The sequence below is a fragment of the Halichoerus grypus genome, chromosome 2 (genome assembly GCF_964656455.1).
Source record: "Halichoerus grypus chromosome 2, mHalGry1.hap1.1, whole genome shotgun sequence".
Lineage (NCBI taxonomy): Eukaryota > Metazoa > Chordata > Mammalia > Carnivora > Phocidae > Halichoerus > Halichoerus grypus.
This window is the reverse complement of record NC_135713.1, coordinates 205,788,467-205,805,559: the sequence shown is the minus strand read 5'-3', so window position 1 is coordinate 205,805,559 and position 17,093 is coordinate 205,788,467. Positions and strand designations below refer to the sequence as shown.

At 49.2% G+C, this 17,093-nt stretch overlaps 3 protein-coding genes across 7 annotated transcripts in view; 1 reads left to right on the top strand and 2 right to left on the bottom strand.

Annotated features, from left to right (window-relative positions):
* Positions 1-1,290: 1,290 nt before the first annotated feature.
* On the bottom strand, positions 1,291-10,893 carry BIRC5 (baculoviral IAP repeat containing 5). The gene is made up of 4 exons (XM_036110512.2): positions 10,717-10,893; positions 9,673-9,782; positions 7,996-8,113; positions 1,291-1,793 (listed from the first exon to the last, which is right to left on the bottom strand). Exons 1-4 carry the CDS (start codon positions 10,825-10,827, stop codon positions 1,704-1,706), a joined length of 429 nt encoding a protein of 142 aa, XP_035966405.1. The 5' UTR covers positions 10,828-10,893; the 3' UTR covers positions 1,291-1,703.
* LOC118547176 (NADH dehydrogenase [ubiquinone] 1 alpha subcomplex subunit 3) lies at positions 6,470-6,844 on the top strand. The gene has a single exon (XM_036110513.2). The coding sequence runs from the start codon at positions 6,518-6,520 to the stop codon at positions 6,770-6,772; it is 255 nt and encodes an 84-aa protein (XP_035966406.1). The 5' UTR covers positions 6,470-6,517; the 3' UTR covers positions 6,773-6,844.
* A 3,415-nt stretch (positions 10,894-14,308) lies between the features above and the next one.
* AFMID (arylformamidase) overlaps positions 14,309-17,093 on the bottom strand; it is a 29,048-nt gene continuing 26,263 nt past the window's right edge. For 3 of the 5 annotated variants that reach the window (XM_036110492.2, XM_036110505.2, XM_036110509.2), the window contains one exon: positions 14,309-16,569. In XM_036110492.2, the coding sequence (XP_035966385.2) occupies positions 16,537-16,569 (33 nt within the window). In that variant the 3' untranslated portion in view covers positions 14,309-16,536. Of the gene's footprint in view, positions 16,641-17,093 lie in introns of all 5 variants that reach the window. The other 2 variants (XM_036110491.2, XM_078066190.1) reach the window with 1 other exon arrangement.

Sequence of the window (17,093 nt, the reverse complement as noted above, 5' to 3'; positions counted from 1 at the left end):
GGGGGCGTAGCAGCAATGGAGAGACAGCCAACCGAGGCTGACAGATCACCCGCTGCAGCCCACCAAGTCCCCAGAGCTCGGAGTTAAGTATTTAAAAAGGATTCAGGCCGCTGCTTTGCTGTCAGGGAGGGTGCCACGGGCGAGTGCCGACGGCTCCCGAGGGCTAACGCTGCAGCAAGCTCATAAGCCACGGTTTCTGCTATTTCCTGCTCCCCTGTCTCCAAACCCACCTAAGGCTCACGCGGATTTCCCCAATGACTTAGAATGGCTTTGTGCTCACTATAATTGTAGTTTGTGCTGTGCTGTGAAGTAATAATTCAAACAAAATAAGAAAGCGACATTGCAGAGCCTGAGGAGAAGCTGAGGACTCTGTCTCAAGTCCCCCCGCGCACCTACACAGAAACCAGCTGAGGTGGTACAGTTGTATGACCCGTGTTACAGACAAGGAAACCACAGGTCAGAGGCAACAAGCGCGGGGCCCCAGCCGCCAGGTTTATTACCACTGCTCTAACTGACATCACGGAAATCTATGATCCTGTAAGACTGCAAACAATATAAACAAGTTATCTATAAAAAAGTTTCCTCCAAAAGGCATTTCCAATCCACTTTTTAGATTAACTGATCCCTCTGTCCTCCTTAGGGGGCTTCACATTAGAAAGACAGGTGCCTTATCAGCCACCTAACCCACGTCACGAAAGGGAAGTAGCAGTCTGCAGAGTACTGGGAACGGGAAGACGAGGAATTCCTTCCATGGGTCTCTCATCCCAGCCCTGCCTGCCCCATCCATGTCACAGCTCATTCAGAGCAGGGAGCCAGGCCTCTGGAAAACGCACCGTCTGGCATTAAGGACCTTCTCGTTGTCTGTTTTAGAGAAATGTCACAACCTTGCCATGTGCCTGTGGTGCATGCCGGAGGTGACAGATCTTCAACTGACCTCCAAGCAAGAGGCTGGCTTTACTGTCAAGACATCAGGCCTCCTCCACCCCCCTGCCATTCGGGCTTCAGTCCCGGAAGGGCTCTGGCACACCTGGGGGCCCGAGGCAGCCTGGGGTTGGCTTCTGCTAGCTCTCCCTGTGAAGATTCCAAGATGACGAGACAGGCAAGGACGGCCCTTCCCACACACAGCAGCTCAGGGCTCTGGCAGGGATGGCATTTTGTGTGATCTGCTCTGGAGGGAAGGAGGGCTGCAGCACCACAGACCTGACGGGGTAGAAGGACGGCCGCAGGACTTGTAGATACCCCAGCGAGATAATACAGAGTAGCGGGAACACAAGAAATGCACACCATAAATTCAGATTATTAGACAGATAAAATCTAAAATGGTATCCTTAATTCTCTATTTGTCCAGTCACAACAGACCTATGATTACATTCAGGCATCAAATCTCAGGCTCCACAGCGAGCCGTCAACCTGAAGCCCCGGTGCTTCACCGTGGAAGGGCTCTGCCCACGAGAACACGCTTCTCACCTTCTCACCCTAGCAAGTCCAGGAACCAATGGCGCAAAAACTACCAAAGAAAAATGAGAGAATCGGTTACTGGACTTAGCAGCATCAGCTGCACAAACAGAAGCAGCCTCTGGCACCACTTTCAAGAAAAAACCAAAAGTATAGCTTAAATATTCTAATTTCAAATCGTGGACGTTCTCCTTCCCTGAGGCGCTGGGAAAGGGTCAGGCCGGGGAGCAGTGCGCTCGGCAGAGGCCTCACTCCACCGCAGTCAGCTGCTCGATGGCACTGCGCACTCTCTTTGCCGCCTCTTCGAATTCTTTCTGCTTACTGTTGGTTTCCTTTGCCTGGAAATAAAGAATAGGTGCATGAAACTGAACGAGAGCTTCCCAATCACACCCTGTAGACAAGATCAACATGGAAAAAACAAGGCAACATCTATTGAGCACCTAAATAAATCGGGTGCTGTGCTAGGGTGGAGACCCCCAGCTATTTGGGGTGAATATCCTGACTCAACTCAAGGGCCTCCCACTTCAGCTACATCCTAATAATGATAAAAGAAGACACTTCTGCAATGTTTGTGTGTCCCAAACACCATTTCACCTGCTTTACACACACGAACGGCTTTATTGCTCGGCGTCCCTGTGAGGCAGATGCCACCACGGTCTGCATTCCACAGTGAGGAAACCAAGGCCCAGAGTGGTGTCCAGGTGGCCCAGCTAGCTAGTCTGTGGCACAGTCCTGCTCTCAACCACCGCCCACACTGCTTCTGAAGCTCCCCCAGTTCAAGTCCAGAGCCCCCCTCTTGTCCATGTAGAGACACTGCCGAGCCTCAGCTTTCTCCTGAAATAGAAGATTCTTTTGCTTCCCGGGGCTCCCTGAACCTACCTTCTGACCTGTTCATTCTGCCCAACGCTCTCTCCAGAAGGACAAATGCCGGATCGCGTTAGCAGATCCAAGAACCTCTCTCCCTACCCTCATGTGTGTTCTCCTTGATTTCTCTGACACACTAAAAAGCTAACAGGCCTTTATCAGGCTAAATTTGTTTTCTAATTAGAGGCTAACTTTAAAAAATTACTTTTCATTATGTATGTTTGTGTATCTTAATTTTGCCGCCATGTATAAGGCTTACTTAAAATTATTAATTAAAAGAAAAATTAATGGGCGCCTGGGTGGCTCAGTTGGTTAAGCGACTGCCTTCGGCTCAGGTCATGATCCTGGAGTCCTGGGATCGAGTCCCACATCAGGCTCCCTGCTCAGCAGGGAGTCCGCTCCTCCCTCTCATGCTCTCTGTTTCTCATTCTCTCTCTCGCAAATAAATACAATCTTGAAAAAAAAAAAAGAAAAAAAAAAGAAAGAAAAATTAATTTAAAAAATAAGAAATTGACACGAAAAAAAGAACACAGCAACTGACAGTTAAGGGTGTGCCCTGTAACGGACAACTCTGCAGCTCGAGAGCCTCGTCTTTACAGATATGGAAAGATGACTGTACTTTTTCTTTTTTTTTTTAAGTAATCTGTACACCCGCCGTGGGGCTTGAACTCACAACCATGAGATCAAGAGTTGCATGCTCCACCGACTGAGCCAGCCAGGGGCCCTGACCATGGCCTTTTAAAATATATTTTTTATTTACTTTTTTCTTCTCTTTCAAAAAAGTCTAAAATTAAATAAGCCCCAATGTACACAGGCTGTAATTTAACCACCACAACATGGAGGTTCAACAACTCCAATTTATACATTTTTTTAAAGATTTATTTATTTTAGAAAGAGCGTGCACACACGCATGCAGGAGGAGGGGCAGAGGGAGAGGGAGAAAGAAAATCCCAAGCAGACTCTCAGCTGAGCACAGAGCCCAACTCGGGGCTTGATCCCACAACCGTGAGATCATGACCTGAGCCAAAAACAAGAGCCAGACGCTCAACCGACTGAGCCACCCAGGCGCCCCTATGTTTTCTTAATAAAGGCGGATTGAAGCAAAACTCAGAAACTCATGGGGCACCACCTGGGTGGCTCAGTTGGTTAAGCATCTGACTCTTAATTTCAGCTCAGGACGTGATCTCAGGGTCACGAGATTGAGCCCCTCGTCCAGTTCCATGCTCAGTGAGGATTCTGCTTGGGATTCTCCCTCTTCCTCTGCCCCTCCCATTCTCTCTCTAAAACAAATAAATAAATCTTTAAAAAAAAATCAGAAACTATTAAAAACATAAAACGCCTGTGTAGCTCAGTCATTAAGCATCTACCTTCGGCTCCGGTCATGATCCAAGGGTCCTGGGATAGAGCCCCGCATTGGGCTCCCTGATCAGCGGGAAGCCTGCTTCTCCCTCTCCTGCTCCCCCTGCTTGTGTTCCTGCTCTCGCTATCTCTGTGTTGAATAAATAAAATCTTAAAATAATAATAATAATAATAATAATAAAAAGGGGCGCCCGGGTGGCTCAGTTGGTTAAGCGACTGCCTTTGGCTGAGGTCATGATCCTGGAGTCCCGGGATCGAGTCCCGCATCAGGCTCCCTGCTCAGCTTCTCCCTCTGACCCTCCCCGCTCTCATGTGCTCTCTCTCTCAAATAAATAAATAAAATCTTTAAAAAACAAACAAACCATAAAACGCACTGAGCAAAAGTTTGCCATCTGGAGCTTAGGACTCTTCTTCCTTCCTCTCGAGCTTCATTTTAGCCTCATTGCTAGTGTCTACAAACTCAAGTCTGACAGAGGTTTCTCTGCTTGCTCCCATATTAAGTTCAGCCCCTGAACTGATTTGTTTTCTAGCTGGTTCTAATTTACTTTGTTTTCTCAAAAGGCAGAGGTAGCGCTGCAGCCCCAAGAAGAGCCACAGAGCGGGCAGCGCGCTCCCAGGTTAGACCCCTAAAAGGCCGGCTGTCCAGCAGGGACACCCCAGGGCCCCAGGTGGGCTGCTCCATCAGCGATCCTGTCACACGGACTAGCAGCAGCACCTCCCACGTAAGTCTGGGGCCTCAGAAACCCACAGCATCACAGCAAACACCTGTTCCTTGTCTCCAGTATCTGCACACCCAACACAATTATTTCATCTTGTTCTTTTTAACGAATGTCCAATAAACGACTACCTTAAACTACATATGCAATCACATAGCTAACTTAATAGTTTAAAATACCAGGCCCCGACCTTATTTACCCCTACCGAACAGACAAGGTTTGTGTGCCAGCCCACCCCCAGGAGTGAGGTGCCCTAGACTGCCCATGGGGCTCCAGGGCGAAGCAGACAGACCTCTGGTTATGCCGGTTCCCAGACATGACCATCCACTCACATGGGCAAGTGCATGGGCACACGAGGGGACCTGACTTACATACTAGTGATAAATTATTTGCAGCAAATCTCACAATCAGCTGGTACTCTAGAACAGCATGTCCAACAGAACCTTTTGCAATGACAGAACTATTCCATTATCTGCGGGGCGCAGCACAGCAGCAACCGGACATGCGCAGCCACTGGGCACGTAAGATGCTCTCTGTGTGACCGGAGCACGCAAATCTGCACTCTACAGAATCTTCATCATAAAAGCCACTCGTGGCTGATGGCCACGGAGGGGGAGAGCATAGCTCTACAACATCGTAACAGTATAGTTGAGAGCCACGGGCTTACAAAAACTTCCCTGTTGTTTAAGTTGTATAAACCAATTAAGGAAAGTATGAACAGCTTACACTTTTTATTCTTCTATAAAATACGGAAATTTAAAAATTATCTGGAAGGAGACACAATAAACAGTCCATGGTGGTCACCCTTAGCATAGAGGTGGAGCTTTTGATTCTTCCTTGTGGAAGCTTATATTGTTTGTTTTGTAATTAAACAAAGTAATAGAAACAAAGGCATCGTTTTAAAGTATCCTGTATTCTGGGATGCCTGGGTGGCTCAGTCGGTTAAATGTCTACCTTCAGCTCAGGTCATGATCCTGGGGTCCCGGGATCGAGCCCCACATTCAGCTCCCTGCTCAGTGGGGAGTCTGCTTCTCCCTCTGCCCCTCCCCCTGCTGGTGCTGGATTGCACACTCTCTCTCTCTCAAATAAATAAGAATTTTTTTTTTTTTTTAAGATTTTATTTATTTATTTGAAAGAGAGAGAGAGCACAAGCAGGGGGAGCAGCAGGCAGAGGGAGAGGGAGAAGCAGGCTCACTGAGCAGGAAGCCTGATGCGGGGCTCGATCCCAGGACCCTGGGATCATGACCTGAGCCGAAGGCAGACGCTTAACGACTAAGCCACCCAGGCGCCCTTAAATAAGAATCTTTAGAAAAAAATAACGTATCCTGTATTCTGACTTGGGGAGAACAGAAACAGCTGTACAATGAAAGCAAAACATTTTCTTCCTATCCCCCACTTTTCTCCCTTCTTGCCTGTTCACCCTGGTCTGGTGTGGCCCCACCGCTGTTCCCGAAGATGATGGCGACCTGGTGACCGAGCGTCTCCTGGTGGGCTTCCTGCTTCAGTGAGTCCCTTCTCCCCATAGGCCACCTGACTCTGCCTATCAGACCAAGGGGCCTTGGAGCACTGGGTCACTCACTGTCTTGGAGCTGTGCTGTCACAACCACGTTTCCTCTTTGTTACAACCACCTAACATCCTTTGTCTTTTTCAGCGCTCTACAGTTTGGTTTCAGCCTCTCCCTGGGCTACACATTAATCTTCCTCCTGCTCGCTGGGGCACAGCTTTCTCATGACTGTCCCCTAAGTAAACAGGCTGGTCTCTCACCTAGAATGGGCTTGGTAAACTGTGGCCTGTGGGACATATGGTCTATTTTCATACATTGGGCTACGAATGGTTTTCACATTTTTAAACAGTTGTGAAAACAAAAAAAACCCCAAAGAATAATATCTAACAGAGGGCACCTGGGTGGCTCAGTCGGTTGAGTGTCTGCCTTCGGCTTGGGTCATGATCCCAGGGTCCTGGGATCGAGTCCCGCATCGGACTCCCTGCTCAGCAGGGAGTCTGCTTCTCCTTCTCCCTCTGCCCCTTCCCTCTGCTCACGCTCTCTCTCTCAAATAAATAAATAAAATCTTAAAAAAAAAAAAATACCTAGGCCGCAGCCACCGCCTCCGCCGCGACCAAGATGGCCGGGAGACTCGCCACCTTCCTCAAGGATGCCTGGGCCAAGGAGCCGGTGCTGGTCGCGTCCTTCACCATCGGGGGCCTTGCTCTAATTCTGCCCACCCTCAGCCCCTTCACCAAATACGCCACCATGATCAACCAGGCCACACCCTACAACTATCCAGTGCCCCTCCGAGATGATGGGAACATGCCCGATGTGCCCAGCCACCCCCAGGACCCCCAGGGCCCAAGCTTGGAGTGGCTGAAGAACTTGTGAGCACCCCCGGTGACATGGAGGAGGCCCCTCCCCTGAGCCAATAAAATGTGAAAAGCGAAAAAAAAAAAAAAATACCTAAACCATGAGGCTCATGAAGGCTAAAATATTTACTATCTGTGGCACTTCACAGAGGGTGTGCTGACGCCTGACCTAGAAGGCTCTCCCTGGCCCACTTCGTGCTTCCAACACTGCAGTCCCCCAGGCCCCCATTCCGTAAACGCTCTTCCACAACTCGCTATACTGACCGCCAATTTCTTCCCCTATCCTAACAAAAAATTTGGTCTTCAGTGTTTATACTGTATTAGACAGAACTATTTCATAATCATCTCAAAAAGAACATAAATTTTCAACCAGAAAAGGATCTCAGAAACCACGGGGATCCGCCCTCCACATGCAACCAAGACTGGCCTAAACTCACAGAGCCCACGAATGGCAGGGGCAGAACTAGGATGTCAACTCCCAGCCCAGTGCTTTGCTACAATGATATTAAACACCCAAACATTTATTCTCTGTAACACTGCCACACTTAACAAATAAAAATAGAGGATGTCCAGCTAAATTTGAACTTCATAAAAACGAGTAACTTTTTTAGTATACATCCATACAAAACGTGAGCTATACTAATAAATTATTCCCCATGTACCTGAAATTCAGATTTAACTGGGAGCCCTGATTTTCTCTACAGCCCAGGCTGCTTGGTACCCACCTCGTTGTGGACCCACAGCCTCACCCCTCCTCTCTCCCGATAACCCAGGATGCCTGTCCACAAGTCAAAGTTCACCTGCAGAAATCCCAAGGTCCAGCTGGACTGTGCCTCTTTTTCCCAATACCCATAATGCCCTTTCCCCGATATGTTACTATGTGCCCCCAAACCCTCTGTCCCCACCACGCTCACACATGAACACACACTATGTCAATGGCCTCCCACACAGACTGTCACTGAAGGCTGGGCACCAGCCTAACCATCACCGCTCCACCACCAGAGGTACCTCACACTAAACACGTCCTCCAGGAGGGAACACGTTTTTCTCTGACTGCACAACCCCAAGACCACATTCCAGGACAGACGCTTTTCTGTCCTTTATATCCTCACATATCCATCTGAGGGGCTTAAAAATGCGTACTGAGGAAAACTAAGCCCCTCCAGTACAAGGGGCGGGGAACTCAGTGCTCCAGAAGCTCAACAGGGTTTGCCCTTGGTTCTTTCTCCCGATAATACATACGATTTTGTTCTTGGCTCTTTCTTTGTCCAGTTTCAAAAATTCACTGAGGGTTAGTTCTTCAAACTGCTTCTTTACAGAAAGGAAAGCACAACCAGATGAATGCTTTTTATGCTCCTCTCTAGAAAAATCAATGCAGGAGCATGTCAACAGAGAAAAGTCAGGTAAAGGGAGAAAAACAACAGTTTGTCAGCAACACCCAGCACCCTGGCTCACAAACATGCCTCCCTCTGCTTCGTGAAGCACACAGAACCCGTGCTGGGTCCCAGGGCACACTCCCACACAGCCCATCTCTGCCCCCTGCCCTCTCTCCGGACGTCTCCCCACCATGCTTGGGGCTGATGTATTTTATCTGGAGTCCTTCAGCAATTAGCAGGAAACATGTCACGTGGTATGTAAGTGCAGGGGCAGCACACTTCAATCCCTCTAAAATCCTCAAGGAAGGAGCTGTCTGAAGTAATCTCATTTCACTGGAACTGTTACAGAATCTGTTTGCTGGGTCCCAGTAAGGGCATCGCTGGCCAGGCTTCTCCAGTGAACTCCCCAGCCTCATTCTCTGCATTGGGAATTATCCCTGCAAATAGCGGACAGCAGTGGGAGCAGAGCAGTACTGGAATGAACACACAGCCATACAGAGTCCAAAAGGACAGCCCATAGGAACTACCATCTGAAAATATCCTAGCACGTAGAAATTCACTCCCAAGAATACAGCGGGTACTTTCCCAGTGATCCCCGGTATGAGCACCATGCCATCCTAGTCAAGAATGGGTCATAAGGGGGGCGCCCGGGTGGCTCAGTCGTTAGGCGTCTGCCTTCGGCTCAGGTCATGATTCCAGAGTCCTGGGATCGAGCCCCGCATCGGGCTCCCTGCTCAGCAGGAAGCCTGCTTCTCCCTCTCCCTCTGCCTGCCGCTCCCCCTGCTTGTGCTCTCTCCCTCTCTGTCAAGTAAATAAATAAAATCTTTTAAAAAAAAATGGGTCATAAGAGCAAACATGTTAGAGAAAACAACAACTCTCTTCTGGCCAAGAAGAGACAACTTGGGTGATTCTCTATAGGAAAATATTAACATACGGCAGCAATCGGGTCTGACAGGGGAAAAAAGATGAGAAAAGAAAGTGGTGTCACATACAAAAAGACAGCCGTCAGGGTCTGGACATACACACGGAATTAAAAAAACAAACAAACAAAAACAAAAAACACAACCAAAAACAAATCTAGATGCCTTAAAGGACAAAACCTGAAACAACACAAGCGTCCCATTTAAGAGAGTATTTTCTCCGGTGTGTGAGTGACAGCTCAATGACGCTTTAGATGGGAAGACCCCACAGCAAGGAAAGCACCTGGACGCCCCCGGTCACCACAGGATCTGCGCCTGAATTCGGCCAGACCTGAAGGGCGTCAAGGACAGTCCTGCAAGAATGAGCCTTTCCTCAGCATCCACGGGAGGACGTCTGGCCAAATCGGGTTTAGAAAGGTTGAAAGCACCACCAGGGCACCAACACAAAGAGACTCATCCATCTGCAATAACTGTTTGGGGCACAAAACGAACTCGGAAAGCCACGGCTGCATCACTAAGTGTCTTGGAAATTCAGATAGTTTTCGCAGGCCCGGCTCAAAACAGGAGCGGGGGATGCAGCCGGGGCAGCCTGGGAGCCCACGAGGCTGGCCTGGGGGACTCACATAGGGTCGTCATCTGGCTCCCAGCCTTCCAGCTCCTTGAAGCAGAAGAAACACTGGGCCAAGTCGGGCTCGTTCTCAGTGGGACAGTGGATAAAGCCGGCCTCGGCCATCTGCAAGGGAGAGCTGAGGCTCAGGCCCCGGCCGGGATCCCACAGACGGAGGGGTGGCCCGGGGCCCGGGGGCCCAGAGGGAGGGGTTTCCCGGGGCTGCCATCCCACAGCTGGAGGGGTCGCCCGGGCCGAAAGCCCACAGAGGGAGGGGTCGCCCCGGGGCCCGGGAGCCCAGAGGGAGGGGTTTCCCGGGGCTGCCATCCCACAGCTGGAGGGGTCGCCCGGGGCCGAAAGCCCACAGAGGGAGGGGTCGCCCCGGGGCCCGGGAGCCCAGAGGGAGGGGTTTCCCGGGGCTGCCATCCCACAGCTGGAGGGGTCGCCCGGGGCCGAAAGCCCACAGAGGGAGGGGTCGCCCCGGGGTCTGGGAGCCCACAGAGGGAGGGGTCGCCCCGGGGTCTGGGAGCCCACAGAGGGAGGGGTTTCCCGGGGCTGCCATCCCACAGCTGGAGGAGTCGCCCGGGCCGAAAGCCCACAGAGGGAGGGGTCGCCCCGGGGTCTGGGAGCCCACAGGGGGAGGGGTCGCTCGGGATTCGGGAACCCACAGAGGGAGGGGTCGCCCCGGGGTCTGGGAGCCCACAGAGGGAGGGGTCGCCCCGGGGTCTGGGAGCCCACAGAGGGAGGGGTCGCCCCGGGGTCTGGGAGCCCACAGAGGGAGGGGTCGCTCGGGATTCGGGAACCCACAGAGGGAGGGGTCGCCCCGGGGTCTGGGAGCCCACAGGGGGAGGGGTCGCTCGGGATTCGGGAACCCACAGAGGGAGGGGTCGCCCCGGGGTCTGGGAGCCCACAGGGGGAGGGGTCGCTCGGGATTCGGGAACCCACAGAGGGAGGGGTTTCACGGGGCCGAAAGCCCACAGCCGGAGGGGGTCACCCCGGGGCCGCGTCAGGGCTCTGGGGAAGGGCGGGCCTGGGGCCCAGGGAGGCCGCGCGGTCTCACCCGCTCCGGGGTGCAGGCGCAGCCCTCCAAGAACGGCCAGTTCTTGAACGTAGAGATGCGGTGGTCCTTGAGGTAGAGCTGCCAGGCGGGGGGCAACGACGAAGCGCCCATCCCGCCGACACAGCCACAGAGCGCCGACCTGATTCAAATCCGGCGGTTGGCTGCCGCCGCGGAGCATGTCGGGAACGTGCTGCCGCAGAGCGCGCCGCCCGCGGCTTTCTGGGAAGGCTGGGCGGCGCGGGGCGTGCTGGGAGTTGTAGTCCTCCCGCCGTGCGGCTCAGCTACTCGCGATGCGCAGAGCGGCCCATGCCGCGCGCTGGCCCTTTCCCACACTTAGCGTTTCTCCCATTGCTTGCAAAGACCGGTGGGAAGAGGGATTGAGGATGCTCTGACGTCCCCGTGATGGGTTCAAGGAGTGGCCACTGTCGAACACATATGTATTAAGTCTGGGCTCATTAAACACTCCCCCTTTTCCGTAAGATTTTGTAACAGATATTTAATTCATAGATCAGCTTTTGGCCCTATCAAATCTTACCAATAACAGCTTCTGCCCTTTTGATCCTTCTGCATTATTTGTACCAAGTTCCTGTCTGGAGTCAAATGTTTAACATTTAAACGTAGTAGCTAAAAAAAACCCTGAGGCTTATATCAGTATTAGCCGTTGTTAAATTAATTTTGTTCATTTCTACCAGTTACAGTCTTTATGAATTGGGTAAGCTGTTAGCTCGCAATTATTGTAATTGACAAGAAAATTGGGAGCAATTTTGTGAAACAGTGGGGAGGGAAAATGAGAGAGAAAAACACACAGACAAAGAAAGAGCCACCCCAGAGATGGGAGGGAGGCAGGCTGTGTTGCTCTCTGGGTTGCTAAATTCTCTGGGTCAAAGGTCTCCCTGGTTAACCTGAACAGGTGACTGCCCTGAGAGTTCTTGTCTTCTCACAACACTGAGCGACCGCAGATGTTTTGATCTCTGCCTCTGTGAGAATGCAGAACAGCACGTGCTTGTTTTAACTTGCATCTCTCAGATTAAAATACTGATCATCTCAACTCTGTTGCTTTTATCTTGCTTGTGAATTGCCCATTGGTGTCTCTACCCACTTGGCTCTTAGGATACTGACATTTTTCCTATTGCCTGGTGAGTCTTTATTCAGAAGGCACTTAACCTCATTTGTCATGTCCTCCCGGCCCTTGACTCCAGTTTGTTGTCTTTTGACTTTGTGGCATATTTTTTTCTTGCAGAAGTTTTTGATTTTTTTTTTAAAGATTTATTTATTTGACAGAGAGAGACACAGTGAGAGAGGGAACACAAGGAGGGGGAGTGGGAGAGGGAGAAGCAGGCTTCCCGCAGAGCAGGGAGCCCGATGTGGGGCTCGATCCCAGGACGCTGGGATCATGACCTGAGCCAAAGGCAGACGCTTAACGACTGAGCCCCCAGGCGCCACAGAATTTTTTTATTTTTATGCGGTTATATTTATCAGTCTTTTTTTTCCCCTGACTTTTGGTGTTTTAAGTGTGTTTTTTTGTTTTGTTTTGTTTTTCTTAGTAATCACTACACCCAACGTGGGGCTCGAACTCACTACCCCCATATCAAGAACCACATGCTCTTTGGATTGAGTCAGCCAGGCGCCCCTGACTTTTGTTTTCTATTTCTGGTTGGCTTCTTTTGTTTTGTTCCACTCTGAGATGACTTATAAAAGATATTCATTGAAGATTCCTTTTGGTTTTGGTGTTCATTGTTAAAATCTTGATCCTTTCAGAAGTATATCGATAGAAAGGTGCATGTGGAAAGGGCTCAGGTTTCTTTGCCAAGATCTGGCCAGTTGACCCCACGCTGTTTGGTAAGCAGCTTTGAACAAAGGCAGGTTTGAAACACCAGTTTTATCACTTAGCAAACTCCCCTTATCACTTAGCAAACTCCCCTATGTGCTGGGACCCATCTCTGGGATCCAACCCAGCCTCAGGTCTGCCTGTGGGTCTGTCTGCCTATTCCTGCTCCAGCTGGATTCTTTTACAGGTAAATAAAAGGAGACCCAGAGTCGCTGGTAGAAGTCCGGAAAGGACAGGGAGTGAAACCAACTCCAGGAACAGAGCCCTGAGCAGCTCCCAGGTGCTAGGCAAGCAAAGAGGGCCGAGATAGGTCCCCACCTGCTCCACCAAGTCAGAAAGGATAATTCTAGAGGGCTTTGATGCCACACAAAAGCCTCAGGAAAGCTTGAAAGACTACTAAAGGACAGAGAAGGACATTAACTCTAAGTCCCTGAGGGCATCGCTGACCGCCCAGACCTGGGTGTCCAGGAGGGCGGGGGTGGGGTGGGGGCAATGACAAACGTAGGGGAGAACAGTGAAGGACAGGGAGGATGGGTGGGGCTGACCCCAGGGCAAACGCCCCCCTTCCCTCCTTGAAGTGGTGTCCCAGCAACAGGCAAATCCTGCAGCCTACGGGGAAATGTGTGTGTCTTCCGTCTGCGTCAGGAACAGGGTGTTCTGAGGTCACTTCCCGAGATGCAGGGGTGGCTGAGTGGCGCCTCTCACATCCGCAGGCCAGAAATAAGAGGACTTCTCGGTGCTCCAGCCCCACGAGGGCTGCTGGCTTCTATTCTTTTAATGTCACAACATTTTGGAAACAACTTTTTTAATTAAGTAGGCTCCACGCCCAACATGGAGCTTAAACTCATGACCTTGAGATTAAGAATCCCATGCTCTACCACGCTCTACTGACTGAGCCAGCCAGGTGCCTCTGGAAACTTTTTATTGTATCATTTTATTATTTTTTTTTAAGGATTTTATTTTTAAGTAATCTTTACACCTGACCAGAGGCTTGAATTTACAACCCTGAGATAAAGAGTTGCATGCTCTACTGACTAAGCCAGCTAGGTGCCCCTTTATTGTATCATTTTAAATTATAGAAAGTTTGCAAGAATAGTACAAGGAATACTCATGTATACTCTATCCAGATTTTCTGTTTACATGATGCCCATACACACACACATATGTATATGTATATATATATAGAGAGAGAGAATATATATATAGTATGTGTATATATGTATATTTTTTACCTGAGCAATTTAAGAGTAAGGTGAAAGCATTATCCCTCTTTACCCCTAAATACTTCATCTTTCATATAACCACAGCACAATTGTTAAAATCAGGAAATTTAACATTAATAGTTATCTATATAATGAGCTTATACAACTCAACACCAAAAAAAAACAACTGTTTGACTAAAAACTGGGCAGTGGACCTGAATAGACATTTTTCCAAAGAAGACACTCAGATGGCCAACAGACACATGAAAAGATGCTGAACATCACTCATCATCAGACAAATACAAATTAGAGCCACAATGAGATATCACCTCACACCTGTCAGAATGTCTAAAATAAAAAAGCACAAAATATAGCCGGTGTTGGAGAGGATGCGGAGAAACAGGATCGCTTGTGCACTATTGGTGGGAATGCAGACTGGTGCAGCCACTGTGGAAAACAGTATGGAGTGTCCTCAAAAAATTAAAATAGAAATACGTATGATCTAGCAATTCCACTATTGGGTATTTATCCAAAGAAAATGGAAACAATCATTTCGAAAAGATGCATGCACCCCGATGTTTATTGCAGCATGATTTACAATAGCCAAGATATGGAAGCATCTCAAGTGTCCACTGACTGATAAGGGATAAAGAAGATGTGATATATACACACAATGAAATATTACTCAGCCATAGAAAGGATGAGATCTTGCTATTTGTGACAACATGGATGGACGGAGAGGGTATTATGCTAAGTAAAATAAGTCCAACAGAGAACGACAAAAGCGTAAGATTCCACTCATATGTGGAGTTTAAGAGACAAAACAAATGAGGGGAAAAAAGTGACAAATGAAAAAGCCAGGCTCTTAAATACAGAACACAAACTGGTGGTTGCTAGAGGGCAGGTGGGTGGGGGGATGAGCGAAATAGATAAGGGGGATTAAGAGCACGCTCATCGAGATGAACACTGGGAGCAATGTACACAATTGCTGAACCATAACATTGTACACCTGAAACAGAACACTGTTATGTTAATTATATTTGAATAAAAAAAGAAATCATGACGCCATTTTTAAAAAGCCATAAAAATAGTTATTCAGTCCACAGTGTATTTATTATAAGTTGCATATTAAATTAAAATGTTTATTTATTTTTAAAGATTACATTTATTTATTTGACAGAGAGAGCACAATCAGGGTGAGTGGTGGGCAGAAGGAGAAGCTGACTCCCCACAGAGCAGAGAGCCCAACGTGGGGCTCGATCCTATGACCCTGAGATCATGACCTGAGCAGAAGGCAAATACTTACTGAGCCACCCAAGTGCCACCCTGTATCTTTTTTTTTTTTTTAAGATTTGAGAAAGAGAGAGACAGAGTGCATGAATCGGGGGAGGGACAGAGGGAGAGAGAGAAGGCTGAGCGCAGAGCCCTACTCAGGGCTGGATTTCACGACCCTGAAATCATGACCTGAGCCAAAACCGAGAGTCAGATGCTTAACCTACTGAGCCACCCAAGTGCCCTGTTTATGTATTCTTTTTTTTAATGAAAATAGGATCACAAGGGGGCGAACACATTTTTGTTCTGTCTTTTGCTTACTTTAAGGCATTGGCCTTAACAGGGCATAACCTAAGGGGGCAATTCTCCACCTAGGTGTGGTGAAGGCTTGGGTTTCCCCCACCAGCAGCTGCGAGGTGTCTCATTCGGAATTTGTTGCAAATGTTAGATCAAGTCCTACAGTTTGTGAGTCATTTCCTTTGAAGATCTGGAATAAATTCAAGTTACGTCTATAATATCACTCTCATTTGCCTGCATCCTGAAAGCTTTTTGAATATTTTAGCACTTCAGATCACATACTACATTTAAATATTCATTATCTTCTTAGCCTGAGAGTCAAAGAACACAGATAAAGGAAACCCCCCAGACATGAGCAGAGGCCTTAGGTGTGGATCCTCCCGGGCCTTTCCCCTGCATGCACAAACGTGGGCACACAGAGAAAAACATCTTTTTGTGGGTGTATATTGTGTAAAGTCATTGAGATGGTACTAAGTTGTATCACTGAGCATCTTGCTTTTGCCATATAACAGTATGTTCGGGGGATTTCCCACCCGGTAAACAGATCTCTTTCTAATGGCTACATAGTGGTCGGCTGCTGGCTGCTTGGATGTACTCATCCCCAGCTGATGACTGTCTAGGCTATTCTTCATTTTTGAGATACTCCATCACACTTGGAGTGCCAGTTATTCAGAGTGGGGGAGGGGTGCTGGGTGGGGAGGGTGGTAGATGCACACGGCTGGCTGCTTGGGAATTGCACACACCCCTGGGTGGGGAGCAGAGGAATCTTGTCCTGGCTCTGGATGTCATCGTCCCATCACAGAAGGGGCCAGCCCCAAGGCTATGTCCCAGGACACTCTGGGAAATCCTCAGGACAGGACAGAGTGGTCAAAAGAATGCCATAAAAGACAGAACAGGCTGGTTTGAGAAAATCTTTCGAAAAGGTCAGCAAACTTTGAGCTGGAGCTAAGTCTACTTATCGCCAGGAGCTGTCATTTTCGTTATGCCCTCTCGGCAGGCAGGGGGCCAGGCAGCTTGGGCATCACACAGCGTTGACTGGTCTGGACCTTCCCTGGAATCCCTCCATCGAGGCCAGCGAAAGAGAGATTTTTTAGTGGTGTTCGGAGCAAACAGAGGCGCTCCTGGGCATGGGGAGAGCGGGAGGCTGGCAGGACGGGGAAGTGTGTGGGGTCTGTGGAGGGGCTTCACCATCGGGGGGTGGGGAGGGACACTCCAGCGCCGTCAGTGCTCGTGGAGGATTGTTCTCAAAATCATCTGCAGCCGGAAGGAAAGACACAAGAGCCCCAGATTTGGAGAGGCTCTTGTGAGACTCTCTCTCGAGGAATCTGATGAAAGAGACAGGCTGCATTCCTGGGCATCGAAGGGTCACTTAAAATGACAGCCCAGTCCCACCTGTCCTTTGAAGTGTCCTAAATAAGGCCCCAGCCATACGTAGACTTACCTCGGGCTCGACATGCGCTTTTGTTGACCCACGAGCTAAGAGTGGGTTTACGTTTTTATGTAATTAAATTAAACCTGATTAAATTAGTTTTTTAATTAATTAATTAAAAATTTACTAATTAAAAGCCTCCAGGGCCAAAGTCTAAGTAATCGCTACACCCAACATGGGGCTTGAACTCACGACCCCGATTCTTAGGTTTTTCAAGAGATGCCACTTATGGGTGTTTGTTTTTCCCCCAGTTAAAAAAAGAAGAGTAATACGTGTTCGTGTTTTAAAATGCACCTGTGTCACCACTAGTAATTGTTTTTTTCACACACATGCATATGCCTCCAAGCGT

What these genes read in the sequence shown, in the direction of transcription:
- LOC118547176 (XM_036110513.2), top strand. Translation starts at nt 6,518, where the DNA reads ATGGCCGGGAGACTCGCCACCTTCCTCAAGGATGCCTGGGCCAAGGAG.
- BIRC5 (XM_036110512.2), bottom strand. Translation starts at nt 10,827, where the DNA reads ATGGGCGCTTCGTCGTTGCCCCCCGCCTGGCAGCTCTACCTCAAGGAC. An exon ending in GAGCCAGATGACGACCCTAT is followed by an intron (nt 8,114 to 9,672) that starts GTGAGTCCCCCA and finishes TGATTTTTCTAG; the next exon opens with AGAGGAGCATAAAAAGCATT. An exon ending in AAAGAGCCAAGAACAAAATC is followed by an intron (nt 1,794 to 7,995) that starts GTATGTATTATC and finishes CTTTATTTCCAG; the next exon opens with GCAAAGGAAACCAACAGTAA.